Source organism: Lithobates pipiens, unplaced genomic scaffold, assembly GCF_037356315.1.
Source record: "Lithobates pipiens isolate NorthernLeopardFrog02 unplaced genomic scaffold, aLitPip1_a1.2 Scaffold_18, whole genome shotgun sequence".
In the NCBI taxonomy this organism is placed as follows: domain Eukaryota; kingdom Metazoa; phylum Chordata; class Amphibia; order Anura; family Ranidae; genus Lithobates; species Lithobates pipiens.
Window position 1 is genome coordinate 233,182,526 of NW_027507758.1, and position 27,842 is coordinate 233,210,367.

The 27,842-nt window shown below is 45.8% G+C and overlaps 1 protein-coding gene across 1 annotated transcript in view; it reads right to left on the reverse strand.

The window, feature by feature from the left end:
- SLC22A3 (solute carrier family 22 member 3) overlaps positions 1 to 27,842 on the reverse strand; it is a 494,822-nt gene that overhangs the window by 74,325 nt on the left and 392,655 nt on the right. The window contains exon 5 of the mRNA XM_077486672.1: positions 24,365 to 24,482. Coding sequence (XP_077342798.1) covers positions 24,365 to 24,482 — 118 coding nt within the window. The remainder of the gene's footprint in view (positions 1 to 24,364; positions 24,483 to 27,842) is intronic.

A 27,842-nucleotide genomic window follows, 5' to 3' on the forward strand; every position in this document is an offset into this window, starting at 1 on the left:
CTCCCTATTAATGACAAGGGTTTATATCTCATACTTTTAAAACATTCTTTAACCTTATTTAATATATATGTATAATTGGCCGCGTATACAGATGACAATGTGGGCGTAATTCTTACCCCCAGATATCTCAGCTCCTCCCTACACCAAATGAAGGGGAAAGAGCTCTGGAGTTCCTCTTGTTCTTTTTTAGGTACTGTTATGTTCAGAATTTCGGTTTTTGATATGTTGATCTTAAAATTTGTCAACCTCCCATATCTATGGATCTCCTTAATTATATTTGGGAGAGTCACCCTGAGTTCTGAGGCATAAAATAATATGTCATCTGCATACGCAGACACCTTATACTCTTCTCTACCAATTCTCACTCCCCTTATATCTTCATTTTTCCTAATCGAGACCAACAAGGGTTCCAAGGCCAGAACAAACAGCATTGGGGACAAAGGACACCCCTGTCTGGTTCCATTATATAGCTTTACTACTGGGGAAAGGTTACCGTTAATTTTTATTTTTGCCGTCGGGTGGGAGTAAAATGCTTTTATCCATCGCAATGTTTTTTCTTTTAATCCCAGATGCCCTAAGGTCTCGAACATGAAGCCCCAGTCGACCCTGTCAAATGCTTTTTCAGCGTCCACTGATAACAGGGCGACTGGGGATCCGCTGCTTTCCACTCCGTGGATCAACATGAGGGTTTTAAGGCAGTTATCTCTACCCTCCCTTCCCATGACAAACCCCGTTTGATCGCTATGGACCCATTGGGGTAGTAATGGTTTTAGCCTTTCTGCTATTACTTTTGAAAATATCTTCACATCCGTATTCAGAAGAGAGATCGGTCTATAACTCCCCGGGGTTGTTGGGTCCTTCCCCTCCTTTAATATCAAAGTTATGTAAGCCATCAATGCTTCTTCCCTAAGTTCTTCCCCTTCTGCGACTGCGTTCATATACTCGCATAGTTTGGGCGCCAATATTTTTTCAAACTTTTTATAATAAAGGATTGGAAACCCATCCGGGCCTGGACTCTTCCCGATTGCCATCCCCCTTATTGCCCGCACCACCTCGTCTACCGTTACCGGGGCGTCTAACCTCTCTAACTCATCCTCTGGAACTGTAGGGAACTCTATTCCTGTTAGGTACTCGATAGTATCTTTTTTATTCCTGCTTTTCTCCTTTCCCTGTCCTACCTTATATAGCTGGCTATAATAACCATGGAAGACCGCTGCAATTTCGGGAGTGGAATGCTTCATTTCCCCCTTTTCATTTTTTATTTTTGATATGAAGGAGACATTTCTTCTCTCCCGCACTACTCTTGCTAACCATTTCCCAGATTTATTCCCCTCCTGGTATCTTATACTCTCTGCCCAGTGATTGACTCGCACCCTTTCCTTCTCCATGAGTCCTTCTAATTCTAGCTTCTTATCTTTTAGTTCTACTCTCTCTGGGATCCCCTTTGGTCTTGTTCGTTGCTCCAATTCCCAAATCTCCTTATTTAACTCTTGTAACCTTTTCCCTGTTTCCCTCTTTTTCCCTGTCCCGATGCTTATTAAAATTCCTCTTATAAATGCTTTGTGGGTCTCCCATATCGTACCCCTCGTAACCTCTGGGGAGTCATTTCTTATAAAGAACTCTTCCAGCTCTGTTTCAATCCTACTTCTAGTCTCTAGGTCCTGAATTAGCGCTTCATTTAATCTCCATGTCTCTCTTTTGGCCTGGTCTGTTGCTAGCTCCAGCTGTACCATAACTGGGGCATGGTCAGATAGGGAGATAGGTTTTATTACTATATCTTTGAGTGCTGGGAGCATTTGATGTTCAATCAGTACATAGTCGATTCGTGTAAATGTCCCATGCACCGATGAGTAGAAGGTATAGTCTCTGCTATTTGGATGTTTAATCCTCCAAGCGTCGACCAGCTGAAATTCTAAAAGCGTAGCCTTTATCTTTTTATATCTAAGCCCCGACCATCGGGGGGACCCCGCAGAAGAGTCCACCCGAGGGTCGAGGCACATATTCAGATCCCCCGCCACTATCAATTTACCTTTTCTGAACTCTGCCAATAAATCCAGGGCCTTCCTTAGGAATTTATCTGGGTCCCTATTTGGGGCATATATGTTCGCAAAAGTGTATACTCCATCCAAGATTCTTCCCCTTATGAACGAAAATCTCCCTTCCGGATCGGCCATTTGTTTCTCAACTTCAAACCTGACACTCCTCTCGAATCCTATTGCTACCCCCCTCGCGTAGCATGTAGTAGAGTCGCCATAGAACCATGTAGGGAACTTCCAAGATGTCAGTCCCCCTCTGGTCTCGTGTGACATATGCGTTTCCTACAGACAGATCACATTCGCCCCATATAATTCTAGCTCCTTGTTTACTCTAAACTTTTTTTTGGGGAGTGCTTATACCCCTCACATTGTATGTTATCAAATTCAACCTTGTCATATCTCACTCATCCTCCTCCCCTCCCCCCACCCCCCGCCCCCCGCCGGGGGGGGGGCAAAGGCCCCCCCCCCCGCCGGGGGTCGACGCGGGGAGCGAGAGGAGGGGGAGACGAGAGAGCGCGAGAGAGAGTACATGTCCCCTATTTGAGAGAGAGATTGCCCCCCATCCCACCCCCCCCTTCCTCCCACCCGCTACCCAACCCCCTCCCTCCCTAACCCTCCCCCATCCCCCTCCCCCCCTCCTCCCTTCAGAGGAGTGAACAAATTCCATTTTTGTTCCTCGCATAGGTGTCCCGGTGACCCGTAGGTCACCTTTTTGCCCGCCTAGCTTTCTTTGGGAGGGCCGCCTCAATCACAGCCTATCGAAGCACCCGCGCCCTCCCCCCCCACCTCCCGCCCCCACCCCCCGCTCCCCAATGATGGTAATTATACCCCGTCTCTCCCCCCCCTATCCCCGACCCTGGACCACTGCATAGCCCCACTATTTCCGTTGTTCCCCCCCCCTCCTCCCATCCTGGAATTGGTGGTGGAGGGATTTCTAGCCTATTACAAAAGTCCGTTAAGTCCTCTGGGAACCTTAATACTGCAGTGCGGCCGTCTCTCCTTCCCCTAAGACATGCTGGAAATCCCCATTGATAGGGAACGTTTAATGACCTCATCAGATCTGTCAGGGGTTTAAGGAGCCTTCTTCTCCTCAATGTTTCCCCCGCCAGATCTGAGAATATCTGTATCTCCGATTCCTGGAACATAATCTTGTCCTTCCTTCGGATATTCCCCAGTACTAGCGCCTTTTCCTCATAGAAATGAAATCTGATTATTACATCTCTTGGTTTTCCTGTGGCTTGGGGCCGATAACCCAAGACTCGGTGCACTCTATCTATTTTTAGTATTTCATCCTCCGCTCTTCCTAGGATAGGATTAAACAGGTCCCGCATCACTTTAGGAAGTTCTTCATTTTTAAATTTTTCTTCCAAACCTTTTATCCTTAAGTTTTTCCTTCTTCCGCGGTTTTCCTGATCCTCGATTTTATATCGGATTGTCCTATTTATTTTTTGGGCTGATTTCACTTGTTCGCTTAGGTCCCTCAATTTCTGTTCATACCCATTCATTCTTTCCTCCATTTCCTCGACCCTGCCTAGTACTAGACCAATGTCCGCCCTTATCCCAGCTATATCGGATTTAAGTGAAGTTTCTACTTTAGTCAATGCCTCTGTAAATATCTCTTTCAACATGCCCAAGGTCGCTTGTGGCTCCGCCAGCACTGGGTCTCCTTCTATGTCAAATTGAGTTTCAGGTTGAGTTTCGGGTTGGGGAGGGGCCTCTCCTTTTCTCCCCAGTTCTTCCCTTCTTTTGACCTTATCTTCTTCTCGGGAGCTAACCCCCCCCATCCTAGTGCGAGTTGAGCATAAGTCCTTAGGTTTTTCCGCTCCCCGCCCCTCTCCCATCTCCATAGTTTTACTGATGCCCGCGCCTGATTTTCTTAGTGTCTTCTGGCTGGGGGTTTCCTGGCTATTTTCCGTCGTACTTGTTTCCCCCACCAGATATCGTTGTATCCCCCCAGGACTAGTAGGTCCCGCCCCTCCCCTTTTATTCATTTTCCCCCGCATACTCCTTTTGTAGTGGGTCAGCTCCAGAGACTCAAGGCCTTTTTCAGGGCCAAGGTCCTTTTCCTTTTCCTGTAACTCTTTGTGGGGTACCGGTTGCTTACCTCACTTTCTAGGAGCGGGGCACTTCTATCAATTAGGGAGAGGTGCTGAAGAGAATTATTTTGCGTGGGAGTTTTTTTTTTTTTTTTCCTTTCTTCCCCTTCCCCGTTCCTTCTTTCACGAAGTGGGGGGCGCACAATGATGTAGTTCTTCCCCCTTATGCCAGTCTGCCAACAGGCGACAGCAGATGGGCAGTGGGCTTCCCTTTTTGTCACAGGTATATGGCGTAGTTCAGTTCCCGCGTCAATACCAGCATTTACCACCTGTGTCTGCCTGCCGGTCCACTGTCGAGTAGGCAAGGGGGAAGATAGTCGCAAGCGAGCGCTAACCGTCCTCACTACTTTATGCCTCTGTATGAGAAATGTATGCAAAAGAGAGAAAAAACTCCACACTGCATGGCTGTTTGTCTGCCCTTCATATATCCATCCACCTCACACAACTTCTCGTCCTACAGGGTTTATATCCAACTGATCAGACAAGATTAATAGCAATCCAGTGGTCTGGTAGTGAGCGTCACACTGATAGCATTCATTAGGAGGGTTATAACTATTCGCCTTATCACAAAAAAAAAGAAGCCATTTTCATCGGTACTTTCAGTCAGTTTTAGTGTGTAGCGATATATAAGAGATCAACTGTCCATTCCCCCTTCTTTCATCCAGATTACTTGCTCACCTCACCGCTCCGCTGCTCCTCTGCTCTGTCACTGTTATCTGATCCGAGACCTTACCTGCGCGTGAGGGGGGGTAAAGATGTCCGTGGAGTCAGGTCGGCTTAGTGGAGAGGGGGGGGGGGGCACAGGGCTCCGCACATTGCTGCCGTCCTACCGCTGTGTCCCTGCTTCACAAGGGAACGCTCGCTCTGCTCGCTCTCTCTGTGCTGTCTTCACCTGGGGCGTCCGCTCTGTCTCGTACAGGCGAACAGCTGATGGCAGGCGGGCGGTGCGGTCGACACGGAAGGCGGGAGGCGGGGACGGCGAGGGAAGAGGACGCACGCCGCTCCGGCGGCTGCTACGTGTCAGCGGCTCCTCCCATCCCCCGAGATTACATGTTTGTTGTTTTCTATTTTTGCATGCTTAGAAGATGGTCCGGGTGAGGGTCAAGGGGCATATTGGGATTGTTGTTGTAGTGTGCCCAGGACATGCTCGACCATTTCAGTGTGTATACTGTTTGAAGGGGTGCTGGCATAGGCACTGTATTATATATGTATTGGTTCACATGTCATCTACCAGCCTCTGTGTCTCTGGGGGAGCCTTAAGATTATATGTGGCCCACCACTTATAACACACTCATTGGACATAGAGGGGATGTGTATTCAGAGTCTACAGGAACTCCACAGTGTTTGACACCTTAGATCATGCCCTACATCACACTTCATGCATACCTCTGACCCCCATACTGAGATGGCCAAGCTACTTTCACAGCTTGCCCTTGCAGGATTCTCTGAGGGTGCCCAACAGGTCCTTAAGCAGACAGCCATTGGCCTTGAGCAGCATGTACATTTGTTGTGGAAGAACATGCCATCCATGGATTCTGAATGATTCCAAGGGATGGTGTTACTTGGCCTCATTGGTTACGATAGTGGTGATTCTCGGGGACAGTGGGGAATGTCACTTGCTCAAGGCTAGTGTTGATCCTGGATGCCCCCTCAAACATTGTTATGCTGGGTCATTGTTTCTGTAAAAGAACATGAACTGGTCATGGTTCCTCTCAGGAGCCTAAAGGGGTATCGACATGATGAAAAGACAAAATAATTGCTTGGGAGCCCCCTGTGTAACATGGGGGGGGGTTTGGTTTCAATGCTGGATCCTGGATTGATCCTGGATTAGGTATATTGCTGTTTGTTGTAATGATTTCCCTTATGGTATTACTTTTATATGCCTTTTTCAAGTTTATTATGTGCATGATTTCCCGAGGTACTTGACCTTCCAACCCAGCTGCAGCTAATAGAATATATCTTAACCTTTACTATGGTCACCGGGATGAGTATGCCACAATGTGAAGAAGTAAGTCATGTTCATGATTTGATTGCATGACTTAAAGAGGGGATTGTTGTGATATGGCTGAACCGGAGTGACTCCATCTTTATAAGTTCATATAAGATTAACTTGGTTTAACCTGGTAGTTAGTTTAAACTCTGTATTTACAGACTGTAGCGGTTTTCCTATAAAGCATACGTATAAGAAAATATAGCTTGTATAAGCAGTTTTATTCTATATTGTCTAAATAAAGAAATTGTGTCTCAATATGTCTGGGCCACAAGACTCATGACTGTGACTCATGAAAGCAGATGACATAATTAATGATATGTAATGATATGTAATGTACACCTCCGTATTAACCACACCCATGTTCTATGCAATGATTGGCAAATAATGGCGCATATAAATTGTAGACCCGCCCAGAATTAAACCAGACAACCTCTGAACACCAACTTTGACTCATCTCTTCTTGTGTTCAAAAAAATGCTGTCTCCTTAGTACTGCAGTGCTAAGCAGGATTCGTAAGTGTGGTAATTGCCGTAGTTATACCTAGCTGGTCTTTGTCAGGTATATAGAAATATAATTTTAATCACAACCATGCTAAAAAAGGAGGACTACTGGAATTCTGTATTCTGGAGTGATGAGACCAAGATAATGTTTTTGGAACTGAAACAAAGAAAAATGCATGGTGCCTACAGTGAAACATGGTAGTGGTAGTGTCCTTCTGTGGGGCTACATGAGTGCTGATAGTGTTGGGGTGCTGCATTCATTGGTGGTATCATAAATTCACAGATGTACTGCTCTATATTGAAAGAAAAGGTGCTACCATCACTCCATGCTCTTGGTCAGCTTGCACTTTTCCAACATGACAATAATCCAAAACACACATCTAAGGCCACTGTTGCATTTCTAAAGAAAAACAGGGTGAAAGTGATTCAGTGGCCAAATATGTCTCCTGATCTGAACCCAATCGAACACCTATGGAGAATTCTGAAGAGATAAGTTGAGCATGACTCTCCATCCAGCATCCAGGCTTTAACCACTTCCCGCCCGGCCTATAACAGCTTGATGGCTGGGAAGTGGTTCTGTTATCCTGACTGGGCGTCATATGACGTCCAGCAGGATAACATGCCGGGGCATGCCCTCTGACATGCCCCATCTTCGATGGTGATAAGAAGCCTCTGACAGAGGCTTCATACCATGTGATCAGCTGTGACCAATCACAACTGATCTTCGTGAGAACCAGGAAGTGCCAGTAAATGGCATTCCTTGGTTCGCGCTGACAGAGGGAGTCAATCAGCGCCTCTCCCTGTCGGGGGGGGGGGGGGTGTCTGTGCTGATAATCAGCACACTAATTACCAGCACATCCCCCCATCAAATGTGCCAATCAGCTGCCAATTTGTGCCCAGTCAGTGTCCCATCATAACCCCCTTCCAGTGCCCAATAAAGTGGCAATCAGTGCCCACCACAGTGCAAATTAGTGCCCACCATAGTGCCAATCAGTGTCCATCACAGTGCTAATCAGTGCTCAGCAATAACACTTGTCAGTACCTGCCCAATCAGTGCTGCCCATCAGTGCCATCTATTAGTGTCCATCAATGCCACCTGTCAGTGCCAATCAGTGCCGCCGGTCAGTGCCCATCAATGTCACCTGTCAGTGGCCATCAGTGCCGCCTGTCAGTGCCCATCAATGCCGCCTGTCAGTGCCCATGGGTGCTGCCTGTCTGCGCCCATCAATGCCGCCTGTCAGTGCCCATGGGTGCTGCCTGTCAGTGCCCATCAATGCAACCTGTCAGTGCCCAATGCCACCTGTCAGTGCCCATCAGTGCTGCCTGTCAGTGCCCATCAGTGCTGCATATCAGTGCTACCTATCGGTGCCCATCAATGCTGCATATCAGTGCCATCTATCAGTGCCCATCAACGCTGCATATCAGTGCCGCCTATCAGTGCCCATCAATTCTACATATCAATGCCTCCTCATCAGTGCCCACCAGTGCCTCCTTATCAGTGCCAACTCATCAGTGCCCATAGGTGCCGTCTCATCGGTGCCCATCAGTGCCGTCTGTCAGTGCCCATCAGTGCTGCCTGTCAGTGCCCATCAATTCCGCCTTTCAGTGCCCATGGGTGCTGCCTGTCAGTGCCCATCAATGCCGCCTGTTAATGCCAATGGGTGCTGCTAGTCAGTGCCCATCAATGCCGCCTGTCAGTGCCCAATGCCACCTGTCAGTGCCCATTAGTGCCGCCTGTCAGTGCCCATCAGTGCTGCATATCAGTGCTACCTATCAGTGCCCATCAATGCTGCATATCAGTGCCCATCAATTCTACATATCAGTGCCACCTCATCAGTGCCCATCAGTGACTCCTTATCAGTGCCAACTCATCAGTGCCCATAGGTGCCGTTTCATCAGTGCCCATCAGTGAAGCAGAAAACAACATTTTATAACAGAAATTAAGAAAACGTTTTTTTTTTTAAATGTAGGCCTTTTTTAGTTTGTTTAGCAAGAAATAAAAACTGCAGAGGTGATCAAATACCACGGCTTTCTCCCTATCCGTGGTTATTTTCCATGGCCGGCCAGGTTTAGTAATCCACTTCCCTCCTTCCATTTTGACTGTGGAGTATTTGGGTTGTAGATCTGGGTTTTTTTTGCATGCTATTCTCTCAGCATGCATTACCCATGGCATTCAGTGCATAGATGGACTTGCTCTGGTCCCTGCGGATTTTTTATCCGGGGGCGACCCGAGCAACTCCAGGAATCCTCTCTCCCATACACACCTCCTGGAACCAATTATGTTAGTTAGGCTTCCCTATATAACACACATTTTCTCAGTCTCTCCTCAGTGGCTCATCTCGTCACTTGTGAGGAATGCTGTGCAGAGACTGTGGGTATAAAATTGCAGGTATTTGACTTAGATTTTATATATATATATTAGCTACACATGTTTTTTTACTCACTAGCCCTCTTTCCTCTCAACTAGGGATGAGCTTCGTGTTCGAGTCGAACATACGTTCGTCTCGAACATCGGCTGTTCGCCCGTTCGGCGAATTCCGAACGTTATGGGCCGTTCGCGCCAAATTCGCGTGGCGCTCACGGCCCACAATGCACTGCAATGGCGCAGTACATTGCTGGCTCATGATTGGCCAAGCATGCACTGTGACCCCGCATGTTTGGCCAATCACAGCGCCGGAAGCGAGGAGAGCCATGATTGGCCACAGGCAGGATGCCTCACCTATATAGCTAGCGATATATCTATCTTTTATAATAGAGCTTGCAGTCAGTGTTAGGAGCTTGTGCGTGCTGTGTGCGTGCTCTGTACCCAGTACACACCGCTATATCCACCTACATAGCTCTTCTCTATTTGAGCCATCTGCAGGAGTTATTGGAAGTTGTGTGTGCCTCCAGCACAGCACAGTATACATCTGTATTTAACCTTTATTGCTGGTGTTCTATAATAAAGGCATCTGCAGGAGTTAGTGGGTGTTGTGTGCCTCCAGCACAATATACACCTGTATCTACCCTTTATTGCTGTTCTCTAATAGAGCCATCTGCAGGGCTTAGTGGGTGTTGTGTGCCTCCAGTACAGTATACCCCTTTATCTACCCTTTATTGCTGGTGCTCTATAATAAAGGCATCTGCAGGAGTTAGTGGGTGTTGTGTGCCTCCAGCACAATATACACCTGTATCTATCCTTTATTGCTGTTCTCTAATAGAGCCATCTGCAGGGCTTAGTGGGTGTTGTGTGCCTCCAGTACAGTATACCCCTTTATCTACCCTTTATTGCTGGTGTTCTATAATAAAGGCATCTGCAGGAGTTAGTGGGTGTTGTGTGCCTCTAGCACAATATACACTACCCAATTGCTGTTTTACCCAACTCCCTTCAGGCCATTACCATGTCTGGAAGGCCAGCAAGGAGAGGCAGACAGGTGCGAGCCGATAAAAGAGGGCAAGCAGGCTCTGTGTCTAGAGACAACAGTGCTGGTCGTGGACACGGTGCATTGTCATCAGCACGTGGCCATGGGACACGCTTGTCCTTCTTTTCGGCAGCTGGACATGTTGAGCCGCAACATGCCAACGACTTGGTAGAGTGGATGACCAAGCCCTCTTCATCCTCCTCATCCTCTCTCACCCAGTCTCAGGGTACTAGCAAAGCAGCTGCCAACGCATCGTCTACCCTCCTCTCAATGTCATCATCAGTGACTCCTTCCCTAGACCCACCACGTCCTCCTGAGGAGTCTCCTGAACTCTTTGAGCACAGTGTAGGGTACATGCTCCAGAAGGATGCCCAGTGTTTTGTAGGCTCTGATGATGACACTCAGCTAGAGGAAGGCAGTAGCGTGAATGCAGAGAGAGGGGATGCTCAAGAAGGACAGCAATCTGGCAGTCATGTTCCACAAGCTGCTGCATACTGCCAGGTTTGCTACAGCGATGAAGAGGGAGGGGATGATGAGGGCACTGACTCCACGTGGGTGCCTGGTAGGAGAGAGGAGGAGGAGGAGGAGGAGGAGGAGGCACATGTCCAACGAGGCAGGATGCCCTCCGGGGGCCAGCTTAGGGGCAGCACACCGACTGAATCACACCGCAGAGCTCCGCCTGTGCAGGGCGCTGCCTCTGCACGTTATTCTAAAAGTTCTTTGGTGTGGGCCTTTTTTGAGACGAGTGCATCAGATCGCACCGCTGCTATTTGCAACATATGTCTCAAGCGTATGTCGCATGGCCAAAACATCAGCCACTTGGGCACCACATGCTTGACCAGACATATGTTGACCTGCCATGCAGCTCGTTGGCAAGCGTACCTCAAAGACCCACACCAAAGAACAAAGCGGACCTCTCCTTGCTCCTCATCAGGTGGCATCTCCAACCCCACTAGACCTTCAGTCCTCTCTGAAACCTGCTCTGAGAGGAATGAAGGTGTAGAATTAGGTGTGTCACAGCCAAGTGCTTCCGGGCACTCTGCTAGCAGTACACCCACGTCCGATTATAGCAGGCAAATGTCCCTGCCCCAGCTGCTGGACCGGCGAAAGAAGTAAACTCCCAGCCATCCACATGCCCAGCGGTTGAATGCTAGCTTGGCTAAATTGCTAGCACTTCAACTGCTGCCTTTTCAGTTGGTAGACTCGGCCCCCTTCCGTGAGTTTGTACAATGTGCGGTTCCTCAGTGGCAGGTCCCCAAACGCCACTTTTTCTCACGGAAGGCGATTCCGGCTCTCTACCGGCATGTGGAAGGCAATGTCCTTGCCTCGCTGGACAGGGCGGTCAGCGGTAAGGTGCATATTACCGCTGACTCATGGTCCAGCAGGCATGGACAGGGACGTTACCTGTCTTTCACGGCCCATTGGGTCACTCTTCTGGCAGCTGGGAAGGATGCAGGACAAGGTGCAGTAGTGTTGGAGGCTGTTCCGCCACCACGCCTCCAAAATGCTACTATTGGTTGTGACACACCTCTCTCCCCCCCCCCCTCCTCTTCTTCTTCCTCCATGGCCTCTTCCAGTGCTCTGTCCTCAGAACCAGCGGTGCTCCGTAGGCGTTCCAGGGGCTACGCAAGTACGCAGGCAAAACGATACCATGCCGTGCTTGCGCTGGTTTCTTTGGGGGACAGGAGCCACACTGGGGCGGATGTTTTGTCAGCTCTGCAGGGGCAGGCCGAGAGGTGGTTGACGCCATGCCACCTTAAGCCAGGAATGGTGGTTTGCGACAATGGCACCAACCTCCTCTCCGCCCTCCGACAGGGACAACTGACCCATGTGCCCTGTGTAGCTCACGTCCTTAACCTGGTGGTGCAGCGGTTCTTGGGCAGGTACCCGGGCTTACAGGATGTCCTGAAGCAGGCCAGGAAAGTCTGTGTGCATTTGCGCCGATCATTTAATGCCTGTGCTCGGCTGGCTGAGCTCCAAAAGGAGTTGAACCTGCCCAAAAACCGCCTTATATGTGACATGCCCACAAGGTGGAACTCAACGTTGGCCATGCTGCAGCGGCTGCACACGCAGCAGAGGGCCATCAATGAGTACCTGTGCGACTACAGCACCAGGACAGGGTCAGGGGAGCTTGGTTTTTTCTCACCACGCCAGTGGGGCATGATCAGGGATGCATGCACTGTCCTGTCACCGTTTGAGGAGGCCACAAGGATGGTGAGCAGTGACAGTGCATGCATCAGTGACACTGTACCTCTTTTCCACCTCTTGGAGCATACGCTGCGTGGAATAATGGACAGGGCACTTGAGGCAGAACAGAGGCAGGAAGAGGAGGACTTCCTTGCCTCTCAAGGCCCCCTTTATCCAGACAGTGTTCCTGCTGTGCCACCCATCACACAGGAAGAGGATGAGGAGGAGGAAGAGGAGGAGGAGGATGATTGTGTCAGCATGGAGGTGGAGGCTGGCACTCAGCATCAGCAGCAGCAGCAGTCTTGTAGGGATGATTTACAGTCCCAAGAAACCCGTGGACTTGTACGTGGCTGGGAGGAGGTAGCTGCGGATCATGTTGTCCTTAGAGACCCAGAGGACTCCGGACCGAATGCCTCAGCTAACCTACGCTGCATGGCCTCCCTGATCCTGCAAAGCCTGTGGAAGGATCCTCGTATTCTTCGGATCAAGGAGAGGGACCATTACTGTCTGGCCACTCTCCTTGATCCATGGTACAAGGGTAAGGTTGCCGACCTTATCTTGCCATCGCAGAGGGAGCAGAGGATGAGACATCTCCAGGAGGCCTTGCAGAAAGGTCTGTGCAACACGTTCCCAGAGACTGGGAGGTTACAAACTCCTGGTCCTGGACAACGTGTTGCTGAGGCATCGGTCAGAAGGAGCGGTGGAGAAGGTGGCCATCTGACTGATGCTTTCAGACAATTTTTTAGTCCGCAGCCCCAAGGTATGATCGGTTCCAGCAACCATCGCCAGCGTCTGATTTACATGGTGCAGGAATACCTAGGGGCAAGGTCAGACTTGGACACCTTTCCCACCGAAAATCATCTGGCTTACTGGGTCTTGAGGATGGATCACTGGCCAGAGCTTGCACAGTATGCAATTGAGCTACTGGCCTGTCCTACATCCAGCGTTCTTTCGGAACGCACCTTCAGTGCTGCTGGTGGCTTTGTTACCGATCACAGGGTGCGCCTGTCTACCGAATCAGTTGATCGACTGACCTTCATCAAGATGAATCAGTCTTGGATCACCCACAGCTACCAAGCACCTGAAGCTGATGTAACCGAAATTTTTTTTTGGAAATATCACACCCCTTCAAGACTGCCTATGCTGATGCTGAGTGACTGTCCTGTTATGTTGATTGTCTATCCTCTTCCTCCTCCGCTGATATGTTGGAAGAACATTTCTGGTTCTGGGTGATACCATCAGCCCAATTTTTCTGCCCCTGTTTAACAGGGGCGTTTAATTGCAATTTTTGATGCAATACTTTGCAGCAGGGCTAATTCCTGCAATAAAACTAGAGTATATGGGAGAGGTTGCAGTGTCGTGGCACCAGCACCAGTGCCTAAGGCCCAATTTTTCTGCCCCTGTTTAACAGGGGCATTTAATTACAATTTTTGATGCAATGCTTTGCAGCAGGGCTAATTCCTGCAATAAAACTAGAGTATATGGGAGAGGTTGCAGTGTCGTGGCACCAGCACCAGTGCCTAAGGCCCAATTTTTCTGCCCCTGTTTAACAGGGGCATTTAATTACAATTTTTGATGCAATGCTTTGCAGCAGGGCTAATTCCTGCAATAAAACTAGAGTATATGGGAGCGGTTGCAGTGTCGTGGCACCAGCACCAGTGCCTAAGGCCCAATTTTTCTGCCTCTGTTTAACAGGGGCGTTTAATTACAATTTTTGATGCAATGCTTTGCAGCAGGGCTAATTCCTGCAATAAAACTAGAGTATATGGGAGAGGTTGCAGTGTCGTGGCACCAGCACCAGTGCCTAAGGCCCAATTTTTCTGCCCCTGTTTAACAGGGGCGTTTAATTACAATTTTTGATGCAATGCTTTGCAGCAGGGCTAATTTCTGCAATAAAACTAGAGTATATGGGAGAGGTTGCAGTGTCGTGGCACCAGCACCAGTGCCTAAGGCCCAATTTTTCTGCCCCTGTTTAACAGGGGCATTTAATTACAATTTTTGATATAATATTTCACAGGAGGGCCCGTTCCTGTGCCCACCCAGAGTAACTGTGAGGATTTATAGTGTTGTGGCACCAGCACCACAACCACCAAAGGTCAATTTTCTACCACTGTTCAACAATGGCATGTAATTACAATTCTTGATATAATCGTTCACAGCAGGGCGCTCCAGCGCTCACCAAGAGTCACTTTGGGGGCTTACAATGTTGTGGCAAAACCAACACCTTGTTCCGCCATTTCTGCAGAGCATATAGGGCAGGCCCCTACTTTCAAACATCCAACTTACAAACATCTCCTACTTGCAAACGGAAGGAGACAACAGCAAGTGAGATGAAAAAAGATGTACGACAAAACAAATTATACAGGGGTGATAACCCTTCCCTATGTTTTACAAAAAGCTTAAAAATAGTTTTTTTGACTGGAGCTACACTTTAAAAATGTACCAGTTGAAAATTACAAACAGATTCAACTTAACACAACAAACCTACACAGCCCCTGTCTTGTTTGCACCGCCTGTATACTGCTGTTCTGAGTATATAGGGCCTGGGGGCCACACGCATTTCCTTTTTTTAATATGGGTACGGGGTTCCCCTTAATATGCGTACAAGACCCAAAGGGGCTGGTAATGGGCAGGGAGGGCTACCCATGCCATTTTTCTCAATGATTTTCAACCATATTGCAGGAACCAGATATAACATTAAAACCGCAAGCAGTTTTAAACGATGTTATTTCAGTTTAATGTCATTTTGTGCAGGGACTGTTCTAAACACGGGAAACACATGGCACTTCACAGGCATACTACAGACACCCCCAGGCACGATATTTAAAGGAATATTTCACTTTTTTTTCACTTTAATAGTCATTAAAATCAGTGCTCCCGCCAAAACGGCCATTTTTAAAAACATTTTAGGCATTGACCCATGTCCCCTGGGGCAGGAGCCAGGTCCCCAAACCCTTTTTAGGACAGTATCTTGCATATTAGCTGTTAAAATTAGCACTTTTAATTTCGAACGTTCGAGTCCCATAGACTTCAATGGGGTTCTAATGTTCGTACGAATTTGGGGTCCGTTCGAAAGTTCTGGTGCGAACCGAACCGGGGGGTGTTCGGCTCATCCCTACCCTCAACTAATATCATTTTTGTCTATTTGGATTAGACTACTCTTGGCTGCAAATCATACTACCCTTTCAACTCTGGGACATGTTTTAAAAGTTTATACACACACTGCCTTTCATCACAATTGAAACCAACGATTAAAATTTCTTTGGAAAAAATTACTTCTGCGCCCCCACTAGTGCTTCAACTCCACAATTAGGTTTGTCCTAATTTCCACGCTCTCTATTGGTAAGCTAACTTTAATACCAGTTTTTTTTTTTTTTTACAGCAATAATACAGTATTGCTTATTTAATAACATTTCTAGTGACAGAGTTCGTAAATTGGAATAGGAGTCACAAAGGTATTGGTTGAAAAGGGTTTGTGTAAAAGCTTGAGAAAACAAAACAAAAATGACAGTGGTGAAATTACATCAGTAATGAGGCTTCCCATATCGTCCATTTATTTTGGTAAATGTGCATAGTGTCATACAACGTGTGGTGTATTCTCTCTGACAGCTTAATATTGGCCATACGGTTAAGAACTTGAGGCCATGGAACAACGGATGAGCGCCAGTTGAAGGCAATGGTCCAGTGGATAGAGCTAAACAGAGTATGTAATAGTCTGGAACTTGCATGAGGGATGTCTTGTATGGGGAAGAATAAAAGGCACATTTGGGGAGTTAAAGGGATTGTTCTACCTGAGATACGCTCAATCATCAGCTTGGCATTATGCCAAATATCCTTAAGGAGAGGGCAGTCCCAGAAGATGTGAAGCAATGTCCCATGTGTGGGGCAGCCTCTGAAGCATAGTGGGGATGTTGAAGGGTAGAAGGGATTGAGTTTGGAGGGGGTAAGATACCACCTATAGAGTAGTTTAGTGGCGGATTCTCTGATCGTGGTAGTTTTGGTGGATTTTGAAAACTTACACAAATCCAATTTTTTTATTTTTTGACCACCGTTTTTATTATTTTTCCCCAATCAACTTTTTGCACATATAGGAGCCCCTCCATTTTTGTCTGCCCAGGTGGGGAGAAGTATTCCCACTGTCTCCCAGGCCTCACCTGTCCCACTGAGCCGGCATTCTCCATTTACAGTCTTTTTTGGTGAGTTGAGGGGCATGCCATGGAAATTTTGCACTCTATTTGCTATATATATATATATATATATATATATATATATATATATATATATATATATATATATATAATTCTTTTAATGTGGCTTAGTAATTTTATCAATATTTGTAATGTTTATATTTTCTGATATAAGTGTATGTAAAGACAAATGAATTAACATATTTATGTTGATTGCATCATTATGTATTTATATTAATTATATGGTACATTCATCAACACTCTATTTGTAGAATTTACACAACGTTTACATCTGTGCTATCCTCAAGGCCCTGATGAAGTGGAATCACTCGCAAAATGCGTAGGCCATTTTTCTGTATAACCTACTGGGAACTAGCACATCCCTGAACTCAAATTGAATCATTAAGATTGTAATATACCTTACATTTTAGACAGAGGCCAATTAACCTAACTGCATGCCTTTGGATTGTGGGAGGAAACCGGAGTACCCGGAGGAAACCTACGTAGACACAGGGAGAACATGCAAACTCCAGGCAGGTAGTGTCGTGGTTGGGATCCAAACCAGCGAACCGTCTTACTGCTAGGTGAGTGCTAACCACTACACCACTGTGCCATGTGCTAGCTAGTGCTAACCACTACACCACTGTACAACAGTGTAAATTTTTCTGTCCCCTCAAAATAATTCAACACACAGCCATTTATGTCTAAACTGCTCGCAAACAAAAGTGAGTACACCCCTAAGTGAAAATTTTCAAAATTGGGCCCAAAATGTCAATATTTTGTGTAGCCACCATTATTTTCCAGCACTGCCTTAACCCTCTTGGGCATAGGGTTCACCAAAGCTTCACAGGTTGCCACCGGAGTCCTCTTCCACTCCTCCATGATGACATTAAGTTGCTGGTGGATGTTAGAGACCTTGAGCTCCTCCACCTTCCATTTTAGGATGCCCCACAGATACTCAATAGGGTTTAGGTGTGGAGACATGCTTGGCCAGTCCATCACCTTTACCCTCAGCTTCTTTAGCAAGGCAGTGGTCATCTTGGAGGTGTGTTTGGAGTCATTATCATGTTGGAATACTGCCCTGCGGCCCAGTCTCAGTATGTCACAGTACATGTTGGCATTCATGGTTCCCTCAATGAACTGTAGCTCCCCAGTTCCAGCAGCACTCATGCAGCCCCAAACCATAGTGCTCCCACCACCATGCTTGACTGTAGGCAAGACACACTTGTGTTTCAACTCCTCACCTGGTTGCCGCTACACAGGTTTGACACACCAAATAAGTTTATCTTGGTCTCATCAGACCACAGGACATGGTTCCATTAATCCATGTCCTTAGTCTGCTTGTGCATCATCTATAGAAGAGGCTTCCTTCTGGGACGACAGCCATGCAGACCAATTTGATGCAGTATGTGGCATATGGTCTGAGCACTGACAGGATGACCCCCCGTCCCTTCAACCTCTGCAGCAATGCTGGCAGCACTCATACATCTATTTGCCACAGACAACCTCCAGATATCACGCTGAGCATGTGCACTCAACTTTTTTGGTCAACCACGGCGAGGCCTTTTCTGAGCGGAACCTGTCCTGTTACGCTGCTGTATGGTCTTGGCTACCGTGCTCATTTTCAGGGTCTTGGCAATCTTCTTATAGCCTAGGCCATCTTTATGTAGAGCAACAATTATTTTTTTCAAATCCTTAGAGTTCTTTGCCAAATTTTACACACCTGCTCCCCATTCACACCTGAGACCTTGTAATACTAATGAGTCACATGACTCCAGAGAGGGAAAATGGCTAATTGTGTCTAGTTTTGACATTTTCACTTAGGGGTGTACTCGCTTTTGTTGCCAGTGGTTTAGACATTAATGGCTGTGTGCTGAGTTATTTTGAGGGGACACTGTTGTACAAGCTGTACACTCACCATTTTACATTGTTGTCATTTCTTCAGTGTTGTCATATGAAAAGATATAATAAAATATTTACAAATATGTGAGGGGTGTACTTTGTGAGATACTTTATGTGTGTATAATATATATTTGTGACCTGTGCTACCTGGAAGATTGCTGGTTTATACTAGGTTTTGGATGTGTGTGTGTCACGAAAAGGTCCACCCGTTGGTGGGGCTGTTGGTCTCTTGGATTGCAGTACCAGTGTCCACCAGCGGGTGTCTTCTAACACCCAGGGCCTGTAATAAGAGGACCTACCTCCTGTTGGCACTGTTGGATCCTTGGGCTGTAGTACCGGTGCCCATCCTGGACCTGTACCTCTTGTCTCCTGTTACCTAAAGATCCCTGCTCTGCAGCCCATCCATCCGCCCTCTCCCTATCCTGCTGGTTCCCCTTCCTTATCCATCTACTGATTCCCCGGTGTATGACCTCGGCCTGGCTTTTGTTGACGACTCTGGTATTTCCCATTTATTGTATATATTACTTGTTGTTTGTGGTTGGTAGTGCACTGTTTGTTTTCACTTTCTTGTCATTTATAATAAACACTATTGTTATTTCACTTACATGCGTTTTGGGTTTCCTCTGTGCAGTCCACACAGTCTGGTCTAATAATTCCCTGATAGTGTGCGTGTGTGTATGTGTGTGTGTATATGTATGTGTATATATATATATATATATATATATATATATATATATATATATATATATATATATATATATATATATATATATATATATATACATACAGTACATATGCACACACATACACATACACCCACACCATGTGCCCCCTCCCGCTAAATTAGGCTGCGGGGCTGTTTGCTTTCTAAAGAGCTGTTGTGTGTCTCTCCCTCCCTCTGTTCTCTTTCCTCCCGGTGAGTACTCTTATGCAAGAGGGACTCTGATATAAGGTGAGATTTGGTGAGTGGAGATCCCCTTACATCAGACTCCACAGCATTCCCCCTTACATCAGAGCCCTCTTAAAGTAGAGTTGCCCTTTACATTCCAGACTCCAGTGTAAATGGAAATTCTCTGTTGTAGGGGGTGCTCTGCAGATTCTGAGGTAAGGGAACTCTTATGTAAGGTGGGTGCTGTGCAGACTCTGATGTAAGGGGGGCGCTGTGCAGACTCTGATGTACCAAAGGCTTTAATTTGTAGCATCAACAGACAGGATCTTCAAGCCAAAATTAATACAGAATAAAAAAGCAGGCTCTACACCAGGGAACTCAAATTGGTGGCCTTCCAGCTGGTGCAAAACTACAAGTACCATGAGGCATTGCAAGGCTGACAGTTGCAAGCATGACTCCCACAGGCAGAGGCATGATGGGACTTGTAGTTTTGCAATAGCTGGAGGGCTGGCAGTTTGAGACCCCTGCTCTGCACATTAATGAGCCGTAAATGTGTTGATCGAGGTCCACAAGGCCACCCTACAGATTACATTGGGAACCATAAGCAGCGAAACCTAAGATGTAGACACACTCCTGGTTAAGTAAGCTGTCACCGCCTCCAAAGGAGCCAAGCCCTTAGCTCTATGAGCCTGTCGGATGGCCTGAACTATCCAGGCCACAAACGTCCTAGATAAGGCATGTTTCCCTGTGTTGTTTCTGGCAAAAAGAATGAACAAGGGTTCTGAAAGTCTGAAGGAAGCTGTAGCTTGTAGATAAAACCACTGAGCAATTCCTGGAACATTTAGCTTCTTGAAACAGAACCAAAAAAAGGCATTGCTGAGAGTCAAATTCAGGATCCCTTGTATTCTAGACAGGCGCTTTAACCAACCAAGCCACAGTGCAACCTCTCCTACGTCTAAAGGATGCTAATACTCTCAGGCACTCTAAAGGTTGACAAAACAATTGTTTGGTTCCCATGAATGAGAGGTCTTTAACAGAGACATACCTAGCACACTCTTCTCCTATTCCCAAGAAGGAATCAAGGACAAGAGGGAAGCTCCATCTGGGAAACCTCAGCTTACTCTGAGGTCTGAGCCTAGTTGCCTAGCATAGGACTGACCTCTGAAAATCAATAAGGCTGACACTTGTACTCTGAGGGAGCTGACCGATAGGGCCAGATCTAAATCTGACTGGAGGAAACTCAGAATATTTTGAACTTATGAATCACTGCATGATCGGTCAGCAGCAGACATGTATTGCACGAACTTGGACCAGATTCTCCCATAAACGTTGTGCTCACTCTCCTAGTATTCATGAGAGCGGAGAGGACTCTGAAAGAGCAGCAGAGGGCCTCCAATCTACCCCTCTCAAGAATCAGACCATCAGACGCAACTTTACTGGACATAGATGTAGAACTATACACTGTGGCAGAAGGTCTGGCCTGAAGGGAAGGGGTACTGGGTCGCCATAGCTGAGTTGTACTAGCAAGGGGAACCATGGCTCATTTGGCCAATAAGGCATCATTGCCACTACCTCCACAACTTCTGTTCTGTGTCTTGGTATAAACCCGAGGATGACTGGAACTGGAGGATAAGCACAGGTCCCGCTGAATTTCCAATGATTTGTCAGGGCATCTGTCCCCAGGCCTGGAAATACCAGCCCCACATATAATACTTCTCAAGCTTGTTATAGCAGGGGGAGACAAACAAATGACTTCTGGACTGACTCCCAGGGACAAAATCCACAGCTGGATGTAGAAGCATGTTGTTAATTTGATCACTGGAGACCACCATCAGTACTGTTTCTCATCACAGCCTAACACAGGCTGCTACAAAAGACTGTTTAATGTTTATCATATAGGGGCAATCATATGTTGTATGCAATTTTTTATTTATTTACTTTTTGCAATTTTGTTGTCACATTGGTATGTACTAAACACTTTATGTTCTTATTTTAATTTGTGTTATATGTATATGGTGGAACCACTTAATGGTTAGGTTTATATATTTTAATCATATTTATTGAGTGTGGTTCTGGCACTATTTGCACTTGTGCACTTTTTTCCAGTTCTGTGTTTACATTTGTGTGCGCATTATTTGCTTGCCACAGAGTGCACCTGTACTTTATACCAGCTGTGTGTTAATTATTTATGCACTTTATTACTCACCTGTGCATCTATAATTATAGATCAAGGCACGGATTATTAGGTATAGGACCTATCTAGCGCAGCGTATGTTATTTTAATTTTATTATGCACGTATGTATGAGACGTGTTTAACGTTTGCAGCTTGATAGTGGCATATAGTTAGGAGGGAGCTTTTTAAGGCTCACAGGATTTGTTTGTTTTTTTCATTAAATTTTCCTGTTGCACAGACGCCACCTCCGCCCATAGTGCGCATGCACTGAGTCCCTGGGCAGGAATAAACCATAGACATCAGGGCCAGAACAGAGAGTATCAGCTTGGAACACAGATGCGCTCCAGCCGCCATTAGGGCTAGGGAGAAACAACAAAGGAGAAGGGACACATTTAATCACAAAAACAGCTGCCATGGAGCAAAAGGGCAAATGTAAATTACTAAATGATCCTACTCACTCGACCTCCGCCTGATGTAGGGAGACTGCTGCATCCATCCTGGCCACCTGCTTATAGCAGGGCTATCCAGCCAAATTGCCGCTTGTCTACCAATGGCTGGGCCTTAGCTTCTCATTGGCACTGCATTCATATGCCATTTTCCACCCCGCTGAGAGATGGGGACTGCTGTAACCGTCAAGGGACGCATATCCTCACCATCTTCCAGCTATGGCTTACACACTGAACCACTAGGTCCTTGCATCAGAGGATCTCACCTGAGCGAAGGTAAGATTCCAAACACACAGGGTCCTAGGAGGAGGACAAAAAAGGAACGTGGCCTCTGGCTCTGAGCAAAAATGTAAGGGAGTGGGGTCCTATAGGATTGGCGTGGAGACGGGGTTAACCCATACATATGCTGCCATGGAGTCTGTCAGTAAATGTTCTTTCATTATTTTTTTGTTACAGGAGCCTGTAAAGCATTGCAGCAGTGATCTGCAGATCGCTGGTGCCATGCAGGTCTTCTGCAAATCTGTCAATGTATCAGCTTGTTCGTACCTCATATGAGGAAGCCTATACATTCTGGCAGGAAGACTCAACGACAACCGAAAAGGTTGCTGGACCTTGTAGTTTTCCATGCAAAGAGGACTGTGAATGAGTGACGTGGCCTGGTGGGCGGAGCCCTGCACAGCTGCGTTTTTTTTATTTTGACAGCAGACATGGAGAATAGATTCCCAGTCTGTTGTTACAGTATGGACTAGGGGGCGCAGGGGGCTGGTGCATTTATAACATGTTATACCCTGAATATAGGTGTAGCATGTAACATGTTATGGCAGGTGAACTTATCCTTTAACTCTGTTTAGCTTTACTTTTGTACTCTTTGGACTCTGCAGACCACTCACTACCTCTAAGCCCTTGTACACACATATCCGATGGACAATGTTTTAGAGCTGGGCTATAAAAAAACTTTCCGACAACATGATCCGATCGGACTTTGTCCGAATGTGTGTAGAGAATTTCCGAACGGACAAAGTGCCACGCATGCTCAGATCAAATTCCTAGACCAAAGCTATTGGCTACTAGCCTGAACGTAGTCCCGTCTTAACGAAATAACATCATCACGTTATGTACGATCTGATTTTCCACAACTTTGTCCGACCGTGTGTATGCAACACAAGTTTCGGACAAAATCCGACGGATTTTGTTGTCGGAATGTCCGACCGTGTGTACAAGGGCTTAGAGGTAAGAATCGTGCCATCCATTCTGTGTATGCCGGTAATGAAAAGTTAGTAGTGGGGCTCTGTCAAATTGTTGCCAGCGTGCTTGCCAACCAGCCACCCACACTTTAAAATCACAACTTCTACATGTAACCAGTCACAATTTTAATGATTATTACATTAAATGTTGATTGTTAGGAAGTTGTTTGGGTGCAGGCAGTGTTTGAGACTATACTGCACATATTTACCATTTTCAGATCCTGAAATTGTAATATCAGTTGCTCAGGGGTTCAGGTTAGTGTCAATGGAGCAACATGCTGCTGTGAATAAGAGTTAAATCATCTGTATAGTTGAATACAAAAAAATAAAAAACACAGATATGTTATACAACAAGTTGCAGAACATATTCACAAAGCACACCAGTGGGCTGCGTTACATGCACAATACTGTATACCAACTAGTGCAACTAGGCCCTTAAGAATTACTATGTAAGGAACAAAAGTTACAAGTTTGTTAATTCATTTGTGCAGTCAGAGCAGTTAAAGATCTAATCACAAGCACTGTACATGTGGGGGTTGATTTACTAAAGGCAAAAATACTGTCCTTTCCCAGTGCAGGAGCAAGGGCATTGGCTTCAGAGCTTAGCAATTGAGATAAAGTTTCACTCTGCACACTCAATCACATGCTAGGGACAAAAACGAATAAAAGGAAAAAAACAGCATTTTTGCTTGCACAATTGAACAATGGAAGTCAGTATAGCTTCTCCTCATTTACTAAGCTCTGGAGAAAATTCCCGTGCAGAATGCAAGTGTATAATTTAGGGCCTGTTCACACTATAGCAGAGAACTGTGTTTTTCTACATAACAAAAACGCAGCTCTCTGCAAGGGCTCAGAGATAATATTGCTTTTCTATGTGGCCTGTTCACACTTCCCTGCAGCTGGCACATGTGGTGCAAAGGATTGAGGAAATCTGAAACTCACACCACTCCACAGGTGAACTATGCCAAAACACAGAGAACACACACAGCAAGGGGAATCTGACAGGTGGGGGTGATCTCTCTGGATCTCTCTCCAACTTCTTCAGTGTGGCTTGCCATACACTAGAGGACTTGAGGTACATTATAGCCCACTCATTTTGAAATGGCTGCTTAACTGGACGAAATGCTATTATGCAGCTCTCTGGAATTGTCAGGTGCCGCACTTGAGGCACCTGATTTTCAAGTTGACCACCAAGTGTCTAGTTTATTGGAGGATAGGAGGGTTTAGCTGCATGTCATGCTTCACACAGAACACCCTGTAACCTGTAGTAAGGATAAAATAGTTACTTTTACCAATGAAAATGTATCACCTGGCAATAGTTTGGAGTAAGACATCTCCCATTGTGCTTCGCAATGTCACTAATGATGCGCAGAGCCTTGTCTTTCTTTTTGCGAATTAACAACCAGCGCGGGGATTCTGGGATAAACCTGTAGATATAAAAACAGAAAAGATTTAAAACTACATACAATACACACTGAAACTGGCAGTTGCATTTTATTTTGTTAGCATATAAATTTCAAGTACATACATATACGAGGAGGCAGGGTTTATAAAGCAATACAACAGTGTAAAACAATCTATTTTGTAAAGCAGCACACAATATACCACTGCCTAATACTATTGGTCTGTGATATCATTCTAAATTTAATGCAATTCTGCAATGAGCAGAATGATGAAAAACATATGACTCTTGCTTGGCATTCTAGATTTCAAACAAACCTGTCAGCGATTAACTACATAACCCCTGCCTGATCCCCAATATCAGCCACTCACACTGGACCGTGAGACAGTGGATGAGCAGACTTGGTGCCAAATGCATGGCATAGCCCAAACAAGAAAACTGAACATTAGCTCTTTCTCTTGGCAAGACTGAATTTCTGAAGTGTAAAACATTGGCAGGTTTAAACTGAAGCAACAATATAAGCAACAACCTGTTTTGACTGTTACTGCATATTTTTTGATTTGATACACTATTTATATTACATTATAACATGAATTGATGATGGATTTAAACTTTGGATCAAACATTTAACACTCATTTTATAGATTACCTTTTATGAAATAGCCATTTTTAAATAAGCTAAATAGCCATTTCTAAACAGGCTCCTAAAATGAACCTCGTCTTCAGTAAAGTCATAATATTAAATTGGGGAAGTCTTAACAAAATGGTAACTGTTGGATAACTTACACCAAAGAGTAGGCAACCTTGGACCTACTAAAGATGTACTTATGATTTAAAAAAAAAAATTTCATTAGAATTTCCATTCTGCCTAAAAGCAGGAAACCTCAAGTAATTACTACTCTATAGAAGTCACTATAAATTGTCTATTTCTCAATACATCAGGCAAGAGTTAAAAATTGCTGTGCAGTTAGTGTGCACTATTTAATTGGCATGTGACCAGATATGAAGCAGTTATCAGTGACAGCAGGACAAATAAGTATCATACACATGCGCAGATCCCCCTACCCCGAAGAAAAGGGAGCACAGCTAAACCTCTGGTTGCACTTATTTGCATTTGCTCCCACTCTTCGCTGGCTCCCTAAACTTTAGCTTTTTTTCTACTAATATGAAAGGAGGCTGCAATACTGTAATTTATCAGTAGGTAGAGCTACTTTCTAGTTTTTCTTTTCTGGCATAAATGGAAATTGTCCTGTTATTTACATGGCACTCTTCAGTGATGTTTGTCTAGCTTCCTACCCATGGATTAAACAATCAAAGTTTTTAGAGGAAAGGAAAAAGGATGAGGTGAACCTCTACTTCAGGAAAGGCAGCCCTGGAGAGGTGAAGAGTGATTTAATGAACACCTGTGGTATTGAAACCAAAAACAAAAAGTGTATTGCAGCTAACTAATGTAGATGTAGTGTCTGCTGCATTCGTTTATTTTAGCCTATTTTTTTTAAACCTAAAAAAATAAAGAAAACAACAAATGCAGCCACCACATCTGAATTGATAAGCTGAAATGTATTACATGTGTTTTTGGATTCAATACCACCTTAACTTCTAAAGATCTACTACTTAAAGTGGAACTAAATCCTCCTATTTTCAGCCAAAGAAACTGCCATCTTGGCCTCTGTGTGATCTTCAACTGCCATGATGCTGCCCATGTGATCAGTAATTGCACCTGTCCATTTGATGGTTTGACAATTTGGTTGAGAGCACAACCAAGGTGACAGATACTTTCCTGGCACATGTCGGGAATGTTACTGGCGAATAAAGAGAAAATATTATAGCATGTACAATTGTGACACAAGTCATATTGCAATTGAACCTTAATGTGATTAATACCTTCCCTTGACAATCTGCAGCTCTATAATTTTCTGTAAAATGTAATGTAATATGGCTACCTGGAGGTGTTCTGTACACAGAATGTGTACAGAATGCCCCCCAGAAACATAATTTCCTGCTTGTGTGATTGGCTTACTGATTTTCCCAGAAGTCTGCCCTAATATACCAGTCAGATTTTCGGTCTCCCCTGCAACAAAAATTTAATTTTTGGTGAGATACTCCCAATAGGAAATGCCGTCTAAAGGGATGCAGACCCTGCAGCTTTCCTCATTCATGTACTGCAGATTAAGCAGCTGATTGACAATTATGAAACCACTCCCATTAGATTCACTTTCCCACATGGGCACAGAAAAACACACAGTGATTTCTTCAGAATAACAAAAGGTAGGAATCTGCAACAATGTTTGTTAAAAGCCTTGTAATGTAAATAGATCACCCAGAGGGGAATGTTTTTTCTTCAACAGAAATGGAGTTACTCTTTAACCACTTCATGCCCGCGCTATAGCACTTACCCCGACTTTTTCATGCCCCGACTTAGTTGGGGTAGGCGGAACACTTTGCTGGGGGTGGGTCAGCCCGACACTTGACCTTTGACCTCTGTGGACACGCCCCCTGACATTTGACCTTTGGGGGAGGTCCCTATTCTAATCCCTGAGTCCTAACCTTGTTCTTCTAGGGGAAACCCTAACCCTAACCCTTAACCCCTAAGCCTAACCCTAACCCTAATCCTAACCCCCTAACCCTTACACCCAAACCCTAACCCCAACCCTAACCCCAACCCCTAACCCTAACCCTAAAACATACGAGATCATCTCTCATCGCCGGCTCTCCCTCCTCACACAGAGACAGCGTGTGAGACGGGAGAGATGAACGGCTGCAGCGTCAGTGAGAACACACACACAGAGTAAAACACACACACACACATGCCCACCTGTCCCCAGTGCCACCTGTCAGTGCCATGTGTCCCCAGTGCCACCTGTTAGTGCCATGTGTTCCTAGTGCCACCTATCAGTGCCACCTGTCCCCAGTGCCACCTGTCAGTGTCACGTTTCATCAGTACCACGTATCAGAGCCATCTGTCATCAGTGTCAGGTGTCATCAGTGCCACGTATTAGTGCCATCTGTCATCAGTGTCACGTATTAGTGCCATCTGTCATCAGTGTCACGTATTAGTGCCATCTGTCATCAGTGTCATGTGCCATCAGTGCCATCTGCCATCAGTGCCACGTCAGTGTCACGTGTCATTGTCCTGGTGCTCTAGGGCCTTCAAAAGTGTAATAGGTAGTCAACAATTTAGATGTGTAATTTATGCTCCTAGAACACGCGACGGTGCTCCCTGCATGTTGGGCCTCTCTATGTGGTCAGGCTGTGAAATAGTCCCACACATGTGGTATCGTAATACTCAGGAGGAGTAGAAGAATGTAGTTTGGGGAATTAATTGTGGTATACACAGGCCATGTGAGAGAAATAACCTAAAATTTTGCAAAAAATTGTGGGAAAA